This window comes from Polypterus senegalus, chromosome 10, assembly GCF_016835505.1.
Source record: "Polypterus senegalus isolate Bchr_013 chromosome 10, ASM1683550v1, whole genome shotgun sequence".
NCBI lineage: Eukaryota > Metazoa > Chordata > Cladistia > Polypteriformes > Polypteridae > Polypterus > Polypterus senegalus.
The window spans coordinates 116,317,321-116,336,080 of NC_053163.1; the positions used below are offsets into that span (position 1 = coordinate 116,317,321).

At 40.4% G+C, this 18,760-nt stretch overlaps 1 protein-coding gene across 5 annotated transcripts in view; it reads left to right on the forward strand.

The window, feature by feature from the left end:
* The window catches only part of LOC120537442 (H(+)/Cl(-) exchange transporter 5), an 80,180-nt gene extending 66,086 nt beyond the window's left edge, over positions 1–14,094 (forward strand). For all 5 annotated transcript variants that reach the window (XM_039766378.1, XM_039766381.1, XM_039766379.1 and 2 more), the window contains 3 exons: positions 4,126–4,524; positions 7,346–7,562; positions 13,325–14,094. In XM_039766378.1, coding sequence (XP_039622312.1) covers positions 4,126–4,524; positions 7,346–7,562; positions 13,325–13,415 — 707 coding nt within the window. In that variant the 3' untranslated portion in view covers positions 13,416–14,094. The remainder of the gene's footprint in view (positions 1–4,125; positions 4,525–7,345; positions 7,563–13,324) is intronic.
* Positions 14,095–18,760: the final 4,666 nt, after the last annotated feature.

Genomic DNA, 18,760 nt, shown 5'->3' on the forward strand with positions numbered 1-18,760 from the left:
AGGCCAAAGGTTTAGACACCTCCTCATTCAATGTGTTTTCTTTATTTTCATGACCATTTACAGCACTCCATCACTCTTCTTCTTGGTCAAATAGCCCTTACACAGCCTGGAGGTGTGTTTGGGGTCAAAAATAAATGATCGTCCAACTAACCTGACTTCTACACAACACAACTGCTGGTCCCAACCCCATTGATAAAGCAAGAAATTCCACTAAATAACCCTGATAAGGCACACCTGTGAAGTGAAAACCATTTCAGGTGACTGACTACCTGTTGAAGCTCATCGAGAGAATGCCAAGAGTGTGCAAAGCAGTAATCAGATCAAAGGGTGGCTATTATGAAGAAACTAGAATATAAAACATGTTTTCTGTTATTTCACCTTTTTTTTCTTATGTACATAACTCCACATGTGTTCATTCATAGTTTTGATGCCTTCAGTGAGAATCTACCAATGTAAATGGTCATGAAAATAAAGAAAACACATTGAATGAGGAGGTGTGTCCAAACTTTTGGCCTGTACTGTACCTTTACTACTACATTTATGTTGATGTTTTGATATTTAAATATTTGTGTTACACGTAAAAACATTTATTCTTGTTTGAAAAAAAAAAAAATCAACATTTTTGGCTAAGGAGGCAATTTGAGCTTTCCATCCCATTCATATGGATTCATTAGAATACATTTTTAAACTTTTGCACAAATTTTAAAAGGATAGTTATTTCTATTTTTTTGCAGATTCATTCATTACACTTTCCAGTTATTAGATTTTCAATAAAATAGTTTGGTATCTGTTCTTTATTTTGAACAGGCTGCTTAAGCCTTAATTAACAGATTTAGCACCTCACTTGGTGTTCTTGAAGCACTGTATGCTATTGGCCATGTGCAGGTGGGGTTTCTTGGTTTGTTGGGGTTAGAAGTGAACTACCTTTCTGCTGTCCTGTGACTTCTTTACACTGCAATCACTGGAAGATGAAAAGGTCATACCCCTTAGAGTAGCTCTATTTGTCTTGATGCTTCTGGCCTTCTTCCAGAAAGAGAGAGGAGCATATTCAGAGGTATCGGAGCTCTGCGTGCCTTCTCCTGTGTGTATGGGTTATTCTTTATGGGGTGGCAGGGCAGACTGTGAAACTAGACTTTGACAATGAGCATTTTCTGAAAGTGTTTTAAAATATAAAATAATAAAATTGGTCATGGACATAATACTATAATGTACATTTTATTTTGTTGCAAAATGCAAAGTACAATGAGTTTTTAAGACACAGCCAATATTCAAAATACAGTTTTATAAATACTAATTTATATATATTTTAATGTAACCCACATTTTTATTAACAGATTTAACAAACAGTATTATAATTGAAACTATTTCCTTTTGTTATGATTCACCATTTGCAAACAATGCTTGACGCATTTTAGAAACCACAGGATGACTTCATTAGCCAGACATCAGTGCGTCATATTACTCATGATTCATGGTATTCTGGGCCTTTTCTTTTCCTCAATAAGTAAACTATTTAGAAGCCATTTAGACTTGCGGGGGCACTACTACAGTGTATCCTTTTGTTAGGCGAATGATAAAATTCCAAGATGAAACTCAGGTAAAGAGTTTGCTTGTGAAGGTACAGCAGCAGTGCCGAGTTTCAGGGTGGAATGTGATATGAAGACACATGAAAAAATTGACCCTTTATGATTTAAAGTGGACCTCTCCTCCAGATTGCCAGTTTCAACAGTCTGACCCCCAGACACATCACAGTCATGTTCTATGAGTTGTTGTCCAGTTCTAACGATTGTGATAAGGGGCTGCTTTGAAGTTCCAAGAATTAATTCTGATTGATTCAGTTATTGGATTGATTAAGATTTCTCAAGGCCTTGCAGTAACTTACTGATGAAGATGGTGAGCCACTTTGGGTACATAAAATAAAAAATGTCCTTGTGATGAATGGCAAATTAATAAAGCTAAAAAAATAAAGAAACCAAGCTCTAATCGTAACTGTTATCCTGTTGTTTATTATATTGTTCATTAAAATCATCTACAGTAGTTCCATTTTAGGATCACTTCAGAAATTATACCAGAAGCTTTGCATGAAAGGCAGGAACTTACCCAAGTGTAGCATCTACTCATCACAGACATCTTGTTATAGCAATTTACCTTTTAACTCCTCTGAAAAATCATCAGATCACACTAAAATAGTGGCACTTATTATTAAAAATGTTCCATATAATATGGCATTTTTTCAGCACAGGGTTGTAGTGAGCCTGACCATATTTTTTTACATCACCACTGGATGGGACACTGAGCTCCGTGCGTAAAACTCACACTAAAACATGGTATACAGACAAAAGTGGAAAGGTTCGATGCACAAAACCGTGCATAAGCCTACTTCCACGCACTTCAGCTCCATAAAGCCCAGTCAGCGTGAAAAGTAACGCACATTCATGCGCCTGCTGTCCCATCCCATGTCCTCCCAGAATTTTACATATTTTAATGTGCAAATCAATATAAATATCACCTTCCCCATTCAGTGTTTAGTTAAAAAACAATGGCAAAAGCACATTTAAAAAAAAAAAAAAAAGAATTTCAGCGAATGCAAAGTGGAGGCAAGTACTATTTTTTGGCTTAAGCAGTGGTATAAACAACAAATGGAAGTTGATAGAGTGATACAGAGTTGCGGAGAAACTCGGAAGTTAAAATTTAGAAATTCGTACAGTGCCCAAAATAAAAAAAAAAAAAAAGGTCAGATATCAAAGTCAACATGAAAAGGCAAGACGTAACCCACTGTTTGAGTGTCATACAGAAACATATTACAGAGAAAAAAGGAAAAAAAATAGGGACACAGTGGGGGGGAAAAAAGGTTGAAATGTCCACTTTAATCTTGTAGTTTATTTTGTCATTAAAGTAGAATATCATAAACTAAATCTTAAAATCTTCTTCAATTTACTAGAGTTTCTCAGATCCCATCGTAGTATAGTATGTGTTCGTTTATGTGCTCTATTTGTATGAATCACAATACGTCGACAGGACACAGAATACATTACATTCATCATACTGCAGCTCTCTGAACAATTTAAATACTAAGTTATATACTTGATACCATCTTCATGATGAAATGAATTAAAACATGTATATAAACATGGGGGTGCAGTGGTAGCGATGAGCTGGTGCCCTGTCCAGAGATTGTTTCTGCCTCCAAGATGCTTGCTGGGACGTTCGCGTCTCTTGATGAAATAATTTATTGCAGCAGTACTTTGTCTACTGTCTTTCAAACATACCAACTCCCAGTTCCTGTCCTTCCTTTTCTTTCTCCACGTAACCAATTGCCACACGATAACCTCTTTAATAAATATCAAGCCATCTGTAAGCTTAGAACGCCAATTCTTCAAAACTTTTAAGGAACATTGAAATATCTTTGAAGTACATGTTTAATTATTCCATCCATCTATCCATCCAGTCCCAGCAAGCATACAGCATGAAGCAGGAAGAATCCCTGGATGGGGCTCCTGCTCATCACTACTGTTGCAATATACATACTTGAATGCATTTCATCTTAAAAATGATATCAAGAACTCCAAGAAGATAGTTCTTGGAAATCTAAATCAACTTAGAAAGCAGACATCATCTATAAATACTATTGAACTGAGTTGAATTCCTTTTTTGTTATTGTATGGTACGGTGAGATTCAATGTGCATATCCTCCACAAACTTATTTTCCTATACAATGATAAAATTATTATAATAATACGATAAAAAAAATGAAAAATGTACAATATAAAAGCATAATTACAATATACATGTACATATAGTACAAATGATTGATTGACGCTTGGTGCCGCAAGTTTGCAAAACCAAGTGGAAACTTGCATAGGCAAAGGGTAAGGCTGGTGTGAGAATGTGTGTGGCTTTACGCCAAGTTTAGTTTTTATACATTGCAATGCGACTGTGAAAATGGGTGTATGCAGCATTTTTGTTTGTACACACCATTTATACATGAGGCCCCAGGTCATCACAGGGCACACTGATTTTATGCTGCCAGCCAACCTGATCAGGTGTTTTGGGACTCTGGGAGGAGATTGATTTGAATGCAGTGAGAATTATCCCTTTAACCATCTTGTGTTTTGCTTTTTTCAGGTGGGGTGACTAGAATGACTGTGTCATTAGTTGTTATCATGTTTGAGCTAACGGGTGGCTTAGAATACATTGTGCCACTGATGGCTGCAGCCATGACCAGCAAATGGGTGGCAGATGCAATTGGAAGAGAAGGAATCTATGATGCTCACATCCGACTCAACGGGTACCCTTTCCTGGATACGAAAGAGGAGTTCCGACATAAGACATTAGCTATGGATGTGATGCGACCCCGCAGGAATGATCCACCAGTCACTGTCCTTACTCAAGAAGGAATGACAGTGGAAGACATGGAGACGCTCATCAGTGAGACCACCTACAGTGGATTCCCTGTGGTAGTGTCCAGGGAGTCGCAGAGACTGGTCGGCTTTGTGCTAAGAAGAGATATCATCATTTCAATTGGTAAGGCACTTCAGAATGGATTTATGACCAAGTGTTGCCCTGTTGTTTGTTACTTTTAACACCAGGCAGGATCCAAAGCAATAGTATCAGAGTTCAACCGGGAAGTAATTTTAGTTAGCATGAGTTAGACAGGTAACTAAATTTGAGACAATGAGGTTGTCGTTTGAAATCCAACTAGTCTTGTTTGATTTCTCACATGGTGTGCTGTAGGTGTGGTCTTGTTCATATGTACGTGTCTTTGAAGCACTTTGGGAAGCTGTTCATCATAAAAGGCAATGTTTAATATTCTACATGTAATGTTTTTGTGACAGATGTGCATCTCTCCCAACCTGGCCACCATATAAATACAGAGTCACTTGTTACTTTAGTCTCCTCTTCATGTTCTTTGTCATTTATCTAGATTAGTCATTTGCCAGTCTAAACCTCACCCTAGGATTTAGCCATCTTTGCAGTTCCTATGGGTATTTCTGATGTTTTGCTGTTATCTTCAGAAGGCTACTCCTTAATGACATAATGTCAAAGTGAAGCATCTTTGGCCTTCTGCTCAGACACAATGTTAATTTTCTCTTGTAAAATGCTAGATCATTAAAAGAGACTACTGTAACTGCCCTCTTTTATGACTATCACTCAACTTTTTAATAATTTTAACAGGTTTTACAAATTATTATTTTTTTAATGAATATGCTACAGTTAGAGTTACAGTACAGTTGTGGTCCAGAAATACAGGTTCACTCTATTTCTTGTTTAATTTGCGGTTGGCACTGAATTACTTGCTTTGTTATTTTTTTTCTTTTGCTCTTTAACTTATTTGGGCATGGTGTGGTGGCACAGTGGTAGCACGGACACATTACTCGTCCAACACCCTGTGTTTAAATCCCACACCCTGACACTGTCAATGTGGAATTTGCACATTTTAACTGGGTCTCTATGGGTTTTCCTCCAGGAGCACCAGCTTTTCTCCCACCTTTCCAAGGATGCATGTTGGATTATTTGACATTTCAAATTGCCCCAAGTGTAGGTGTGGCCTGAAATGGGCTTGCATACTGTCCAGAGTTGTTTCCTCCTTTTTGTCCAGCTGCAACCACGACTTGGATTAAGGAGGTTTGAGGATGTTCTGTTATAAAGTATAAAATTTACTTTTTTATACGAAATATTTGCACAAATTCTCATGCATTACAGCATTTACAGTTCCAATACTGTATTAAGCCTGTTCAGTTCACAGCTAATTGTTGGTTCAAGCCATGAAGAGAGAACAATGCGTGGCAGAGCAGTTAGATTTTCAAGACATCATCCTCCTAATGCTGATTGCAACCTGATGAAACTATTACTACATTAATAGCCCAAACTGTCATTCATTCATTTTTTGAATTTGCATATTCCAATATAGGGTTGTGGGTAGCTTATAAAAAACCAGCTTTACACAGGGCGGCTTTAGGCCTACACAGGACATACTTCCTCACATACATCCTCATAAGGGCAGTTTAGAGTCATGAAGCAACCTAATTGGCCTGTGTTTAGAATGTTGGAGGAAGCGTGAGTCCCCAGAAAATGCCTACACAGATACTGGATCAATGAGCAAATTCTACTCCGTCACAAAACTTAGATTTGAACCAGAGAGCTGTGGAAGTTGTAAGATAGTAGAGCTGGTCACTGTACTGCCATATTGGCCCAAAGATCTTTCCATTCACTATATCTGCTTTGTCTCTGGCTGGCACCAGACTATCACAGGGCACACTTGCCAGCTCTCACTCACACTGGTTCCATTTAGACTTTGCAGTCAACATCACCTGTGCAACTTTGGAATATCGAAAGAAAACTGGAATACCAACCCCCAGATTGGCTTCAGTTTGAGAGAGTGCATGAATATCCTGCCATGATAGACTCCAGCTCACTGCAACTCTATAACCAAAAAATCAGGTTCAGAAAATTAATGGATTAACGGAGACTTGTTCAGAGTGTGTCTGTGCCAGTAACCGAACCTATGACCTTGGAGGAAAGGGGAGAGGGAAAAATTTGGAACAATTAGATTTGTGGAGGGTTGCCAAGGACAGTTGGCTTGGAGAGAGAGAATGTCCATCCTGTTGTTGATGGACTGTAGAGGTCCTGGAGTTTTGAGTCTTTTATTTGTTATTAGTCCAATGTTGCAGTGCTGCTAGAAGTATAGGAACACCCACTGTTAACATAATTTTCAGAAAGTATTTATATCCATAAATTCCGTGTACTCTTTAGAAAATTCATATGTGCAATTGAATTATGCACTTCAATTTTTTCACAGTTTTTAATGTATATAAATCCTTTATTACAGAATAGTAAGGGCTAGTTTTTAATACATGGGGATTTTATAATAAGCATTTAAAGTATTACAGTAGGCTTTCGACAAACTAAATCTACCATGGAGCAGTGCTAATAAACACAGCACTATGCCATTCCTGTATGGAGCAACTAAATAAAATCAGTAAGTATGGAAGTAGTTTAAGTACTCTCCCAACAGATCATCGTATTAATGACAATTTTATTCATTTATATTCATAGAGGTTATTAAATTGGGGAATGAAACAGATAACAGTGTGCCATGCTTTCACACAGGTGCAAATGGAAACTGTATTAGTGCTTAGTGTCCATTTTTGCTTGTATCTTGTGTTTAAAGTAGGTAGGGGGAATAAAGGAGGCATGGAGGTGAAAAAGAAAGTCCATATCTAATATTAAGTTTTCAAATTTGTTTTTATTATTTCTTTCCATGTGAATGCAGCTAATACTGGAGTCACACATCTTTCAACAAATTGACTGACTTATTTATCTGAACTGTTCTTTGATTTCTTAGAAAATGCCCGGAAAAGGCAGGATGGGATTGTAAGTACCTCAGTCATTTACTTCACTGAGCACACACCACCTCACCCTCCGAACAGCATCACCCCGCTAAAGCTGCGTAGCATCATGGATCTGAGTCCTTTCACAGTAACAGACCACACGCCCATGGAGATTGTGGTAGACATCTTCCGGAAGCTGGGCCTTCGGCAGTGCCTCGTCACCCACAATGGGTAGGACCTGTTCTTTAAGTATATATTAGATAAGTATGGTATATACATTGTGGACTGGCTACAGAGAATCTTGATGCATTTGTTAACCTTGTGCAATGAAATTCCATTAGAACACAAATCATCTGCAATGCTAAGGTGAGATTGACCAACAACTTGGCTTGGTGGCGCGTCTCAACCCATAATTAGTTTATTTCAGGGCAAAGTAACCTAGGCAGAAGGTTTGCTCATAGTGCTGCTGTGCATGGTGGCTACCTTGTTGGTCAAGTAACTGGCTGAACCCTAAATGTCTCATATGGCCTATACTATTTATTGTAAGAGCAATCATGTCATTACATACCCACTTAGACCTCATGCCTTTCCCTGACACTTTGCTTTTAATGCCATGTGAAGCACACCATAGGATTTATAAAATCCCAGCAAGATGAATGTGGCAGTGTCTGGATGTATCTGGTGGTAGGCTGCTGTACCAGCCAATGAAGGTCTGCAACATCATTAATGCATACAGTGGTGTGAAAAACTATTTGCCCCCTTCCTGATTTCTTATTCTTTTGCATGTTTGTCACACAAAATGTTTCTGATCATCAAACACATTTAACCATTAGTCAAATATAACACAAGTAAACACAAAATGCAGTTTTTAAATGATGGTTTTATTATTTAGGGAGAAAAAATCCAAACCTACATGGCCCTGTGTGAAAAAGTAATTGCCCCTGAACCTAATAACTGGTTGGGCCACCCTTAGCAGCAATAACTGCAATCAAGCGTTTGCGATAACTTGCAATGAGTCTTTTACAGCGCTCTGGAGGAATTTTGGCCCACTCATCTTTGCAGAATTGTTGTAATTCAGCTTTATTTGAGAGTTTTCTAGCATGAACCGCCTTTTTAAGGTCATGCCATAGCATCTCAATTGGATTCAGGTCAGGACTTTGACTAGGCCACTCCAAAGTCTTCATTTTGTTTTTCTTCAGCCATTCAGAGGTGGATTTGCTGGTGTGTTTTGGGTCATTGTCCTGTTGCAGCACCCAAGATCGCTTCAGCTTGAGTTGACGAACAGATGTCCGGACATTCTCCTTCAGGATTTTTTGGTAGACAGTAGAATTCATGGTTCCATCTATCACAGCAAGCCTTCCAGGTCCTGAAGCAGCAAAACAACCCCAGACCATCACACTACCACCACCATATTTTACTGTTGGTATGATGTTCTTTTTCTGAAATGCTGTGTTCCTTTTACGCCAGATGTAACGGGACATTTGCCTTCCAAAAGTTCAACTTTTGTCTCATCAGTCCACAAGGTATTTTCCCAAAAGTCTTGGCAATCATTGAGATGTTTCTTAGCAAAATTGAGACGAGCCCTAATGTTCTTTTGCTTAACAGTGGTTTGCATCTTGGAAATCTGCCATGCAGGCCGTTTTTGCCCAGTCTCTTTCTTATGGTGGAGTTGTGAACACTGACCTTAATTGAGGCAAGTGAGGCCTGCAGTTCTTTAGACGTTGTCCTGGAGTCTTTTGTGACCTCTCGGATGAGTCGTCTCTGCACTCTTGGGGTAATTTTGGTCCGCCGGCCACTCCTGGGAAGGTTCACCACTGTTCCATGTTTTTGCCATTTGTGGATAATGGCTCTCACTGTGGTTCGCTGGAGTCCCAAAGCTTTAGAAATGGCTTTATAACCTTTACCAGACTGCTAGATCTCAATTACGTCTGTTCTCATTTGTTCCTGAATTTCTTTGTATCTTGGCATGATGTCTAGCTTTTGAGGTGCTTTTGGTCTACTTCTCTGTGTCAGGCAGCTCCTATTTAAGTGATTTCTTGATTGAAACAGGTGTGGCAGTAATCAGGCCTGGGGGTGGCTACGGAAATTGAACTCAGGTGTGATACATCACAGTTAGGTTATTTTTTAACGAGGGGGCAATTACATTTTCACACAGGGCCATGTAGGTTTGATTTTTTTTTTCTCCCTAAATAATAAAAACCATCATTTAAAAACTGCATTTTGTGTTTACTTGTGTTATATTTGACTAATGGTTAAATGTGTTTGATGATCAGAAACATTTTGTTTGACAAACATGCAAAAGAATAAGAAATCAGGAAGGGGGCAAATAGTTTTTCACACCACTGTATATATGAGGTTGATTAGTATAGTCCATACAGTGTATGGTTGTTTCAGGTTAGTGATCAGCCGGGATATGAGGCGTGTTAACATATGCACGTTCACAAGATGATTGTGGTTTGTAAAGGGTACATTACATAGAAATGGGCATACTCCAGGCTTTACAAATCAGATTTTTATTTGGTCATACATATATTCATGTTTTTTTTGTTTTTTTTTTTTTTGCATAAGCATATTTTCATACTCCAATACAATTTCAATTCTTTGTCATGTGTACAAGTACGAGTACCATGCAGAAAGTGAACATAGACAAAGACCAAAAAAACCCACACACAATAAATAAATGAATATAAATAAGTAAATAAATCAGAATCCTAGGAATAAATAGAAACAGTGGCAGAAGTATATGTGCAGATAGCATTGGAGGTGACACAAGGCTACTGATTGCTCGTGAGTCTGATTGTAGTTGGGTAGAAACTGTTCCTGAACCTGGAGGTGCACGTCTGAATGAATTGTAGTCGCTTCCCAGATGGGAGAAGGGTGAAAAGTGACAGTGCAAGGTGACTGGGGTCCCGCCTGATACGGTTCACTTTCCTGAGACAGCGTGTAGTGTGGATGTCATGAATCGCAGGGAGCTGTGTGCCCGTGATCTGCTGTGCTGTGTTCACCACATGCTGGAGAGCTCTGCAGTCCTGAACTGAGCAGTTGCTGTACCAGGATGCATTCCAGAGTACACCTGTAGAATCTGCACAGGGTTGTGGGGGACATCCGGGCTTTACTCAGTCACCTGAGGAAGTGGAGACGTTGTTGGACTTTCTTGACTACTGCTTCAGTGTGACTTCACCATTTAAGGTCATCAGTGAGGGTAACTCCGAGGGACCTAAAGCTGCTGACCTGCTCCATAGCCTTTCCTCCGATGTAGATGGGGCTGTGCTCTGTTGCCTGTTTGCGGAAATCCACAATCATCTCCTTAGTTTTGCTAACGTTGAGAGTTAGGTTGTTGTTCTGACACCATTCTGCTAAGAGTCTGACCTCCACCGTGTAGGCCGTCTCTTTGCCCTCGCTGATCAGACCTATTACAGTGGTATTGTCCGCACATTTGAGGATGGTGTTAGAGCTGTACTTAGCTACGCAGTCATGGGTGTAGAGAGAGTAAAGCAGGGGGCTCAGCGCGCTGCCAGTGTTGATGGTGATGATGGTGGAGGTTTTTCCACCAATACACACTTGCTGAGGTCTGCTGGTGAGGAAGTCCAGTACCCAGTTGCACAGTGAAGACCTAAGTCCCAGATCCAGGTGTTTAGCAATGAGCTGGGATGGAATGACTGTGTTAAATGCAGAGCTGTAGTCCACAAACAGCAGCCTGGCAAAACAGTTCTTGTTCTCCAGATGAGACAGGGTGGTGTGAATTGTTATGGAGATGGCATCCTCCGTGGACTTGTCGCAACGGTAGGCAAACTGGAGGGGGTCCAGACTGTCAGGGATGATGTCCTTGATGTGTTCCAACAGCAGCCTCTCAAAGCACTCCATTTGCGGTGGTCTGACTGCCCGAAGTTCAGCCGCGGGAGCGAGCGATATGTGTTTTTGTGTGCGGTGTAGCAGTGGTCCAACGCATTAGCACCCCTGGTGGGACAGGAGACGTGTTGGTAGTATTTGGGGTAAACAGACCTGAAGCTTGCTTTGTTGAAGTCCCCCATGAAGATAACCAGACCTTCGGGGTGTGTGTTTTCACAGTCCGTAAAGAGGCTGTACAGTTCCTTATGTGCAGTGCTTGTGTTTGCTTGCGGGGGGATGTAAACAGCCGCCATGTGTACAGCTGTAAACTCCCTAGGCAGGTAAAACGGCCAGCACTTGATGATCAGACACTCCAGGTCCGGTGAACAGCTTTGTGAAATGACTTCCACTTCCGTACACCATGCGTTGTTGATGAGGAAGCATACCCCGCCACCTCTCTTTTTCCCCGGAGTAGACCAACCGATCAGCATGGTGGATAGAGAAGCCGTTTGGCTGGACAGCTGAATCCGGTGTGCAGGCGGTGAGCCATGTTTCTGTGAGGCAGAAAACACAACAGTCACGCAGATCTCGCTGAAAACAGTGTTTACCACGGAAATTGTCTAGTTTGTTGTCCAGAGACTGGGCATTGGCCAGGAAAATGCTAGACAATGGAAGTCGCAGTCCTCTGCATTTCGTCCTCGCTTGGATCCTGGCACACCGGCCACGTTTTCTCCCCCGCGTCCTCCAGGCGTGGTCAGGTGGGTTGCGTCCGCCACCTTGGTCTCGAGTTATTGTGGCGAGCAGCCCCTGGTCGATAACTTCAAAAGTAGCCTTTTTTGCTCCGATGTTTACCAGAGTTGTACGGTCATACTTTTTTAAAAAAAAAAAAAAAGCGAACAGGCAGTACAAGCAGTGACAATAACGAAAATAAAGACACAAAAATGCAGCATGCAACATGTCGCCTCTCTCCGGAGCCTTGTTAGGTGATGCATGTAGACTTTTGTAAATGAGACCCCCGGTGTTTAACGTTCAGACTGTATGACAGTTCAAAAGTTTTGGTCACTGTATCAGTGTACAGCTGGTGTGAAATCACTGGGCATTACGTACAAGAAAAGAGATCTGAGGTGGTGGGTTAGAGTCCCACTACTAAACACTGTGTGACCATGAGCAAGTCACATGACCTACTTGTGCTCCAATTGGAAAATCAAAAAGAAATGTAACCAGTTGCATCGTAAATGTTGCAAGTCGCTTTGGATAAAGGAGTCGGCCAAATAACTAAATGTAAATGTACAGTGTATTGAGTGGACAATGAAAAAAGCAGGCGAGGAACATCTTGGAAGAGTAAAGTGACCAAGTGAAGCAGTAAGAGTTGCTTCTTTGTTTTTATTTGAATACAGAGGCCAAAGAAGTCTCAATCATAAGTCTAATGCGACCAATAGCAGAAAGCGAACACCACAATATTCACCAATGACTGAAAGTTTGTGCCTAATCACTTCTTGATATCATTCAATTGGAGTGATGGATCATTAGTCAGACATGATCTGCTGTTTTTGTGGAGGGGTTTTCTTTTATCCATTCAGCCTTTCAGTTTCTATTAAAACATCTAGGGAAGTCATCGAGCAGTCAGAGACCATGTATTGAATGACCCTTACACGGACACACGTTGTGGCTTTTTTTTTTTTTAAATTGCGGCAAATGGAAGGAAGCACACATGGAGAGAACATGCAAACTGCACCCAGACAGTGGCTAGGATGGTAACAGAATCCTTCTCCCTGCGGATAAGAGGCCGTAGCTCTATTTAATAGAAATGAACTTTTCCTTGAGTACATTTTTTTTCTATCTATCCATCCATCCATCCCGCACACTTATGAACACACACATTTAAAGTCATCCAGCCCACATTGGAACAAAGCTGAAATGTTCTTCCAACACAGACTTATACAGTTTTATTCAAAATCTTTTGCATATACTGTATTGTCTGGATTGAAGCTGTCTAAATAGAAAAATAAACAGTAAAAAAATGTAGTTTAGAAATCAGCTTGCTGTTCCAGGAAGTGTGCATTCTGGGGGATTTGAATGAGGCCTACCTTCTGCATAATTTGAAAAATAGCAATTCTGAGAAATGTCTGCTGTAAATAACCTCCTGTCTGTTTCTTCTGTTCCAGTCGCCTTCTAGGCATTATTACCAAAAAAGATATTTTGAAGCACATGGCTCAGATGGGAAACCAGGATCCAGACTCTATCCTCTTCAATTGAAGTGGCTTCCTGTCTGTGTTTGGGAGACTTTGAAATGACTGCAGGCTCGCCAAGAAGACACTCCCATGAAGTGCTTTTGTTTTGTCTATTTGGACGAAGAGATCTGAGCACTTGCACTACTTCAGCTGCCGAAATCTCTCTTGACCAGAGGCATGTGTAGTTCTCTGGTGCATTTTGTACTACAAAGATGAGATGCTGTCCAGTCCTTTATAAAGTATTCTTGGTGAGTGGCAGTGACGTGACCTTGACACTTGAGTTTTGGTCTTCTGTGATTATACATGGACACTTTGTGCCATGGATTTGTTTTACTGTAAGGAACAGTTTCTGCATTAATTGCCACACTAATCTTAAGTAAACTGATTATTTTTCCAATTTATTTAAACTGGGTTACTTGGATTTGTTTAATAAATGCCACCTCACACTTCAGACATGGTATGCCAGACTTGGCACCTGGGTCGCCAGTATTAAATAACATAGATTTTTTTCCTTAAACACTGTCCTAAATGAGTGTCTAGAATGAAGAGGCTGTATATAGCAGATATATATGTACAGTGTAAATGGAATGCTTTTGCAGAAAATAATGTACATATTATCAACTGGAAATCGCATCATATCATGGGAAAAAATTAACTGGACTCATAAAATATGGAATAAAAAAAAGACTATTTTAATCATCACAGTTCAGTTTAATGTTGTATAGCCATTCTCCTAAAAGACACGACTGAAATCAATAAAATATGTACATATCAAATACGGCAAATAGTGTGAACGGTGATGGAACAAAGCAGAACAAAGGAAAACTCTAGTAAATTGGGAAAAAACATAGAGAAAGCAAACTGGTGGGACCACACAATTCCAGATTTCTCACATACCTTGGGTCAAATGCATGACAATCAAAATCATTCTTTTGTCATTTTCATAAAATGTTTCTTATGTAATAGTACTTTGTTTGAAAAATATCTGAAAGAGTTTTGTAAATCTACAGTATATATGTTTAAGCCTTCCTAATGCAAACAGATCTTATAAATAGGAAATTAATAGGAAATAAAATTTATACAGTGGGTTAATAAAGAGTTAAAAAGAAAGAAACAGCTGCATAAAGCGTATAAGACTAATAACTCCAAAGTAAGTCGTACGGCGTATGAAAACATGAGGGTGGCCATTAAGAAGGATATCAGGGAGGCTAAAAGACAGTTGGAGAGGAATATAGCAGATAAGACGAAAGAAGACCCTAAGAGATTCTTTCAGTATTTTAATAGTAAAAGAACAGTTAAGAGGGAGGTCAAGTGCATCAGAAATAGTAAAGGGGAATTAAAAGATACAGACAATGAAATAGTGGACACTAAACTTGCATTTTTTTCTGAGGTCTTCACATGTGAGGAAGTGGAAAACCTCCCAGAGGTAAATGAAGCTACTAAGGAGAGTTTGAGTGATTTAGAAATTGTAGAGGGAGAAGTGCTGCTCAGATTAAACAGGCTGAAATCAAACAAATCACCAGGACCATTTTAAGGAGGCTAGCAAGTACATACAGTTAGGTCCATGCTTTAGTTGCCTCACATTTTTATGCAATCTTTTTGTTCAACCCACTGAATTAAAGCTGAAAGTCTGCACTTCAACTGCATCTGAGTTGTTTCATTTAAAATTCATTGTGGTGATGTACAGAACCAAAATTAGAAAAAAGTTGTCTCTGTCCAAATATTTATGGACCTAGCTGTATATAAAAATTTGACGCACATATTCAGGAAGTCACTGCTCACTGGGGAGATTCCGAAGGACTGGGAAATGGCAAATATCATCCCATTTTATAAAAAGGGTGACAGGGCAGATCCAAGCAACTATAGTAGGCCAGCAAGCTTAAAGTGTATCACAGGAAAATTAATGGAAGAAATTAAAGACAAGATTGAGCAGCACATGGCAAGGACAGGAGTTTTATTGAACAGTCAGCATGGCTTCAGAAGAGGGAGGTCGTGTTTTACTAACATGCTGGAATTCTATGAGGAGGCACCAAAAGGATACGATCAAAGTGGAGCTTATGATATTATTTATCTGGACTTTCAGAAAGCATTTCATAAGGTGCCACATGAGAGGTTGGGCATCAAGTTAGAAGAAATGGGAGTTCAGGGTGATGTTTTTAGATGGGTGCAGAATTGGCTCAGACACAGGAAGTAGAGGGTGATGGTGCGATGAACCTCATTAGAACTGGCCGATGTTAAGAGGGGTGTTCCACAGGGGTCAGTGCTGGGGCCGCTGCTATTTTTAATATATATAAATGATTTAGATAGGAATATAAATAACAAGCTGGTTAAGTTTGCAGATGATAACAAGATACTGTAGGTGGATCAGCAGATAATTTGGAATCCGTTATATAATTACAGAAGGACATGGATAGCATACAGGCTTGGGCAGATGAAATTTAATGTCATTAAAATGTAAAGTATTCCACATAGGAAATAAAAATGTTAGGTTTGAATACACAATGGGAGGTCAGAAAATTGAGAGTACACCTTATGAGAAGGATTTAGGAGTTTATGGAGGAGTCGACACTATCAGCTGCCAGACAGTGTTCAGAAGCCATTAAGAAGGCAAACAGAATGTCAGGTTTATATAGCGCCTTGATGTGTGGAGTACAAGTCCAAGGAGGTTCTGCTCAACCTTTATAATGCACTGGTGAGGTCTCATCTTGAGTACTGTGTGCAGTTTTGGTCTCCAGGCTACAAAAAGGACATAGCAGCGCTAGAAAAGGTCCAGAGAAGAGCGACTAGGCTGATTCCAGGTCTACAGGGGTTGAATTATGAGGAAAGATTAAAAGAACTGAGCCTATACAGTTTAAGCAAAAGAAGATTAAGAGGTGACATGATTGAAGTGTTTAAAATTATGAAGGGAATTAGTACAGTGGATCGAGACTGTCATTTTAAAATGAGTTCATCAAGAACATGTGGACTCAGTTGGGGACGTGTTATGGATAAATTTTGCACAAACATTAGGAAGTTTTTCTTTACACAGAGAACCATAGGCACTTGGAATAAGCTACCAAGTGGTGTGGTAGACAGTAAGACATTAGGGACTTTCAAACTCGGCTTGATGTTGTTTTAGAAGAATTAAGTGGATAGGACTGGCGAGCTTTATTGTACTAAATGACCTGTTCTTGTCCCGATTGTTTTAATGTTCTAAAAAAACCCTTGAGCCTGCCTTCATTGGTGCTATCCCTGCCTATCAAGTAGGGTGACACATTCACTCGCTTGGTTTCTTGAAAGTTCCTCTGTGCAGTCCTTCCCTCACTTACCACCACTGTGCCCATTCTTTCACATGCCTGAGAGCTCTTGTTCCAACTCTGCACTAAAAGGGCTTTTCCTTGTTGACAGCTTTGAAAGTCTTTGTTAGGTCATTTCCAGCCAAGCCCAGGGGTTAAATCTAGGCAACTTATGAGGAGCCCAAGATCTCCATGTAGCCCATGTCGTCTTCACACCCCTGAGCTTTCAGCTGCGTAAAGGCCATATCTCCTAGTTAGCCCCCATGCCACCTGCCTAAAAAAGGACATCTTCTCCTCACCACCCTCAGCCATGTTTTGCCCTCTATTGTCCTCAGATATTTTTAATTGTCTTACAAGCCTATCACAGCCTTACCCTCTCTTTTTTTTTTTGACTCCCCTCTAGGGTTCTGTAGACATTTATGATCTTTCCAGGTGAAATTTCATTCTCGGCCTCTTGTGTTAGTTACCCTGGCAGTGATGTTTCTTCTGCACCAGCATGAACATGAATTTTCAAAATTCTAATAACTTGCTGTTGATGCTCAAAACATCTCTCCATCCCCTTGTTCACATACTTGGCACAATGAAACCTGACCCAGACACACTGTTACAAGCCCCTGTAGCACCCAGGCACCTATCAGCTAATATGTGGCACTAGAATCGGGTGTGTTTGAAATTGAATTGTTCTGTATAGTAAAAGTACACAGCTTAGCCAGTATGTGGGTGGCACGGTGGTAACACTGCTGCCTTGTAACAAGGAGGTTGGGGTTCATGTCCCAGGTGCTCACTGTATGGAGTTTGCATGTTCTCGGAGTGGCCTTGTGAGTTTCCTACCACAGTCCAAACACTTGCAGGTTAGGTGGATTGGCAGTGCTAAATTATGACCCGACGTGTGTGTGTGTGTGTGTGTGTGTTAGCCCTATGGAGGCACTTGTCCATGTGTTGTCCAGGTGAGTGCTGGGATAGCCTCTAGCTGCCCTATGTTAGTGGGTTAGGAATATGGATGGATGTCCAGTATGTAAATATGAAAGAAAAGAATCACTAGGCAGTTTTTTGGGGTTTTTTTTAATGAAATTTGGATTAAGTCCAACTTAATATAGAACAAGAAGATATTTTTTCAGTAAGTTAAAGAAAGACTTTAAAGGTAAATTTAAGCCTTTTCTTCTTTTATTGAGAAATGTTTAAATTTGAATTGGATTATAAAGGGTCTAAAATAATGACGCATATCTTTAATGATAACTGGCTGAGTGTGGCGTGAGTGAGTGTATCTGCTCACGTGCCCTGTGATGGACTGGCACCCTGTCTGGGGTGACTTCTGCTTTGTACCTAATGCCACTGGTGCACGGACCCCAGCACTTCACATCCTTGACCTGGAGGAGCAGGTCAAAAAATGGATGGCAGGCCCTGTTGAGGCGATAGTGGCTTTGCCCATCGATGACAGCCAATTGTCATCCCATTTATAAAGTGGGATGAGGCAGTGGACCTCACAGACCAGACTCTGCAGAATAAATAATAGGCAGGGATACTAAACATTTGAGACTTTGACTGTCGAAACACAGTGGTTGGACAACTGTCGCCCCAAAGCCATGTTATAACACATAAAGGTGCTGCATATGCCTGCCACGTTTCTACAGTGCCTTAATGGCAGAAAGTCCCTGTTTCTGTTTAAAGTCCGTCTTTCAGTGAACCCTCTAAGCACACTTCAAAGTTCTAAGGGCCTCTTGTCTGTCTGGGCTGCACAACCACACAGCAGACATTTTTGCAAGATCACCCACACCAGGCTGGTCTAAAAGTCAACAGTCTTGGATCAAAAATGTACATCTTTTGGATGTGGAAGGAGATCTGGAGGACCACAAAACGAGCCGACAGACATGAGGAAAACATCTCCGCTTCACTCCTGTGGTAAATTCGACTGCAGGGCTCTGGAGCTGGGAGATAGCCGCACTAAGCTCTGCACCACCATGCTGACCTTTTTTCATTACCTCGTTCCTTACGCCAAAAGATGCTGCAGCATGTATGTTTTCTGATCCCTGTTGAGAGCGGAGTGCCCTTAATGGCCATTGTGAACCTTAAACTTGAAAGAAGTCACCAGATGTGT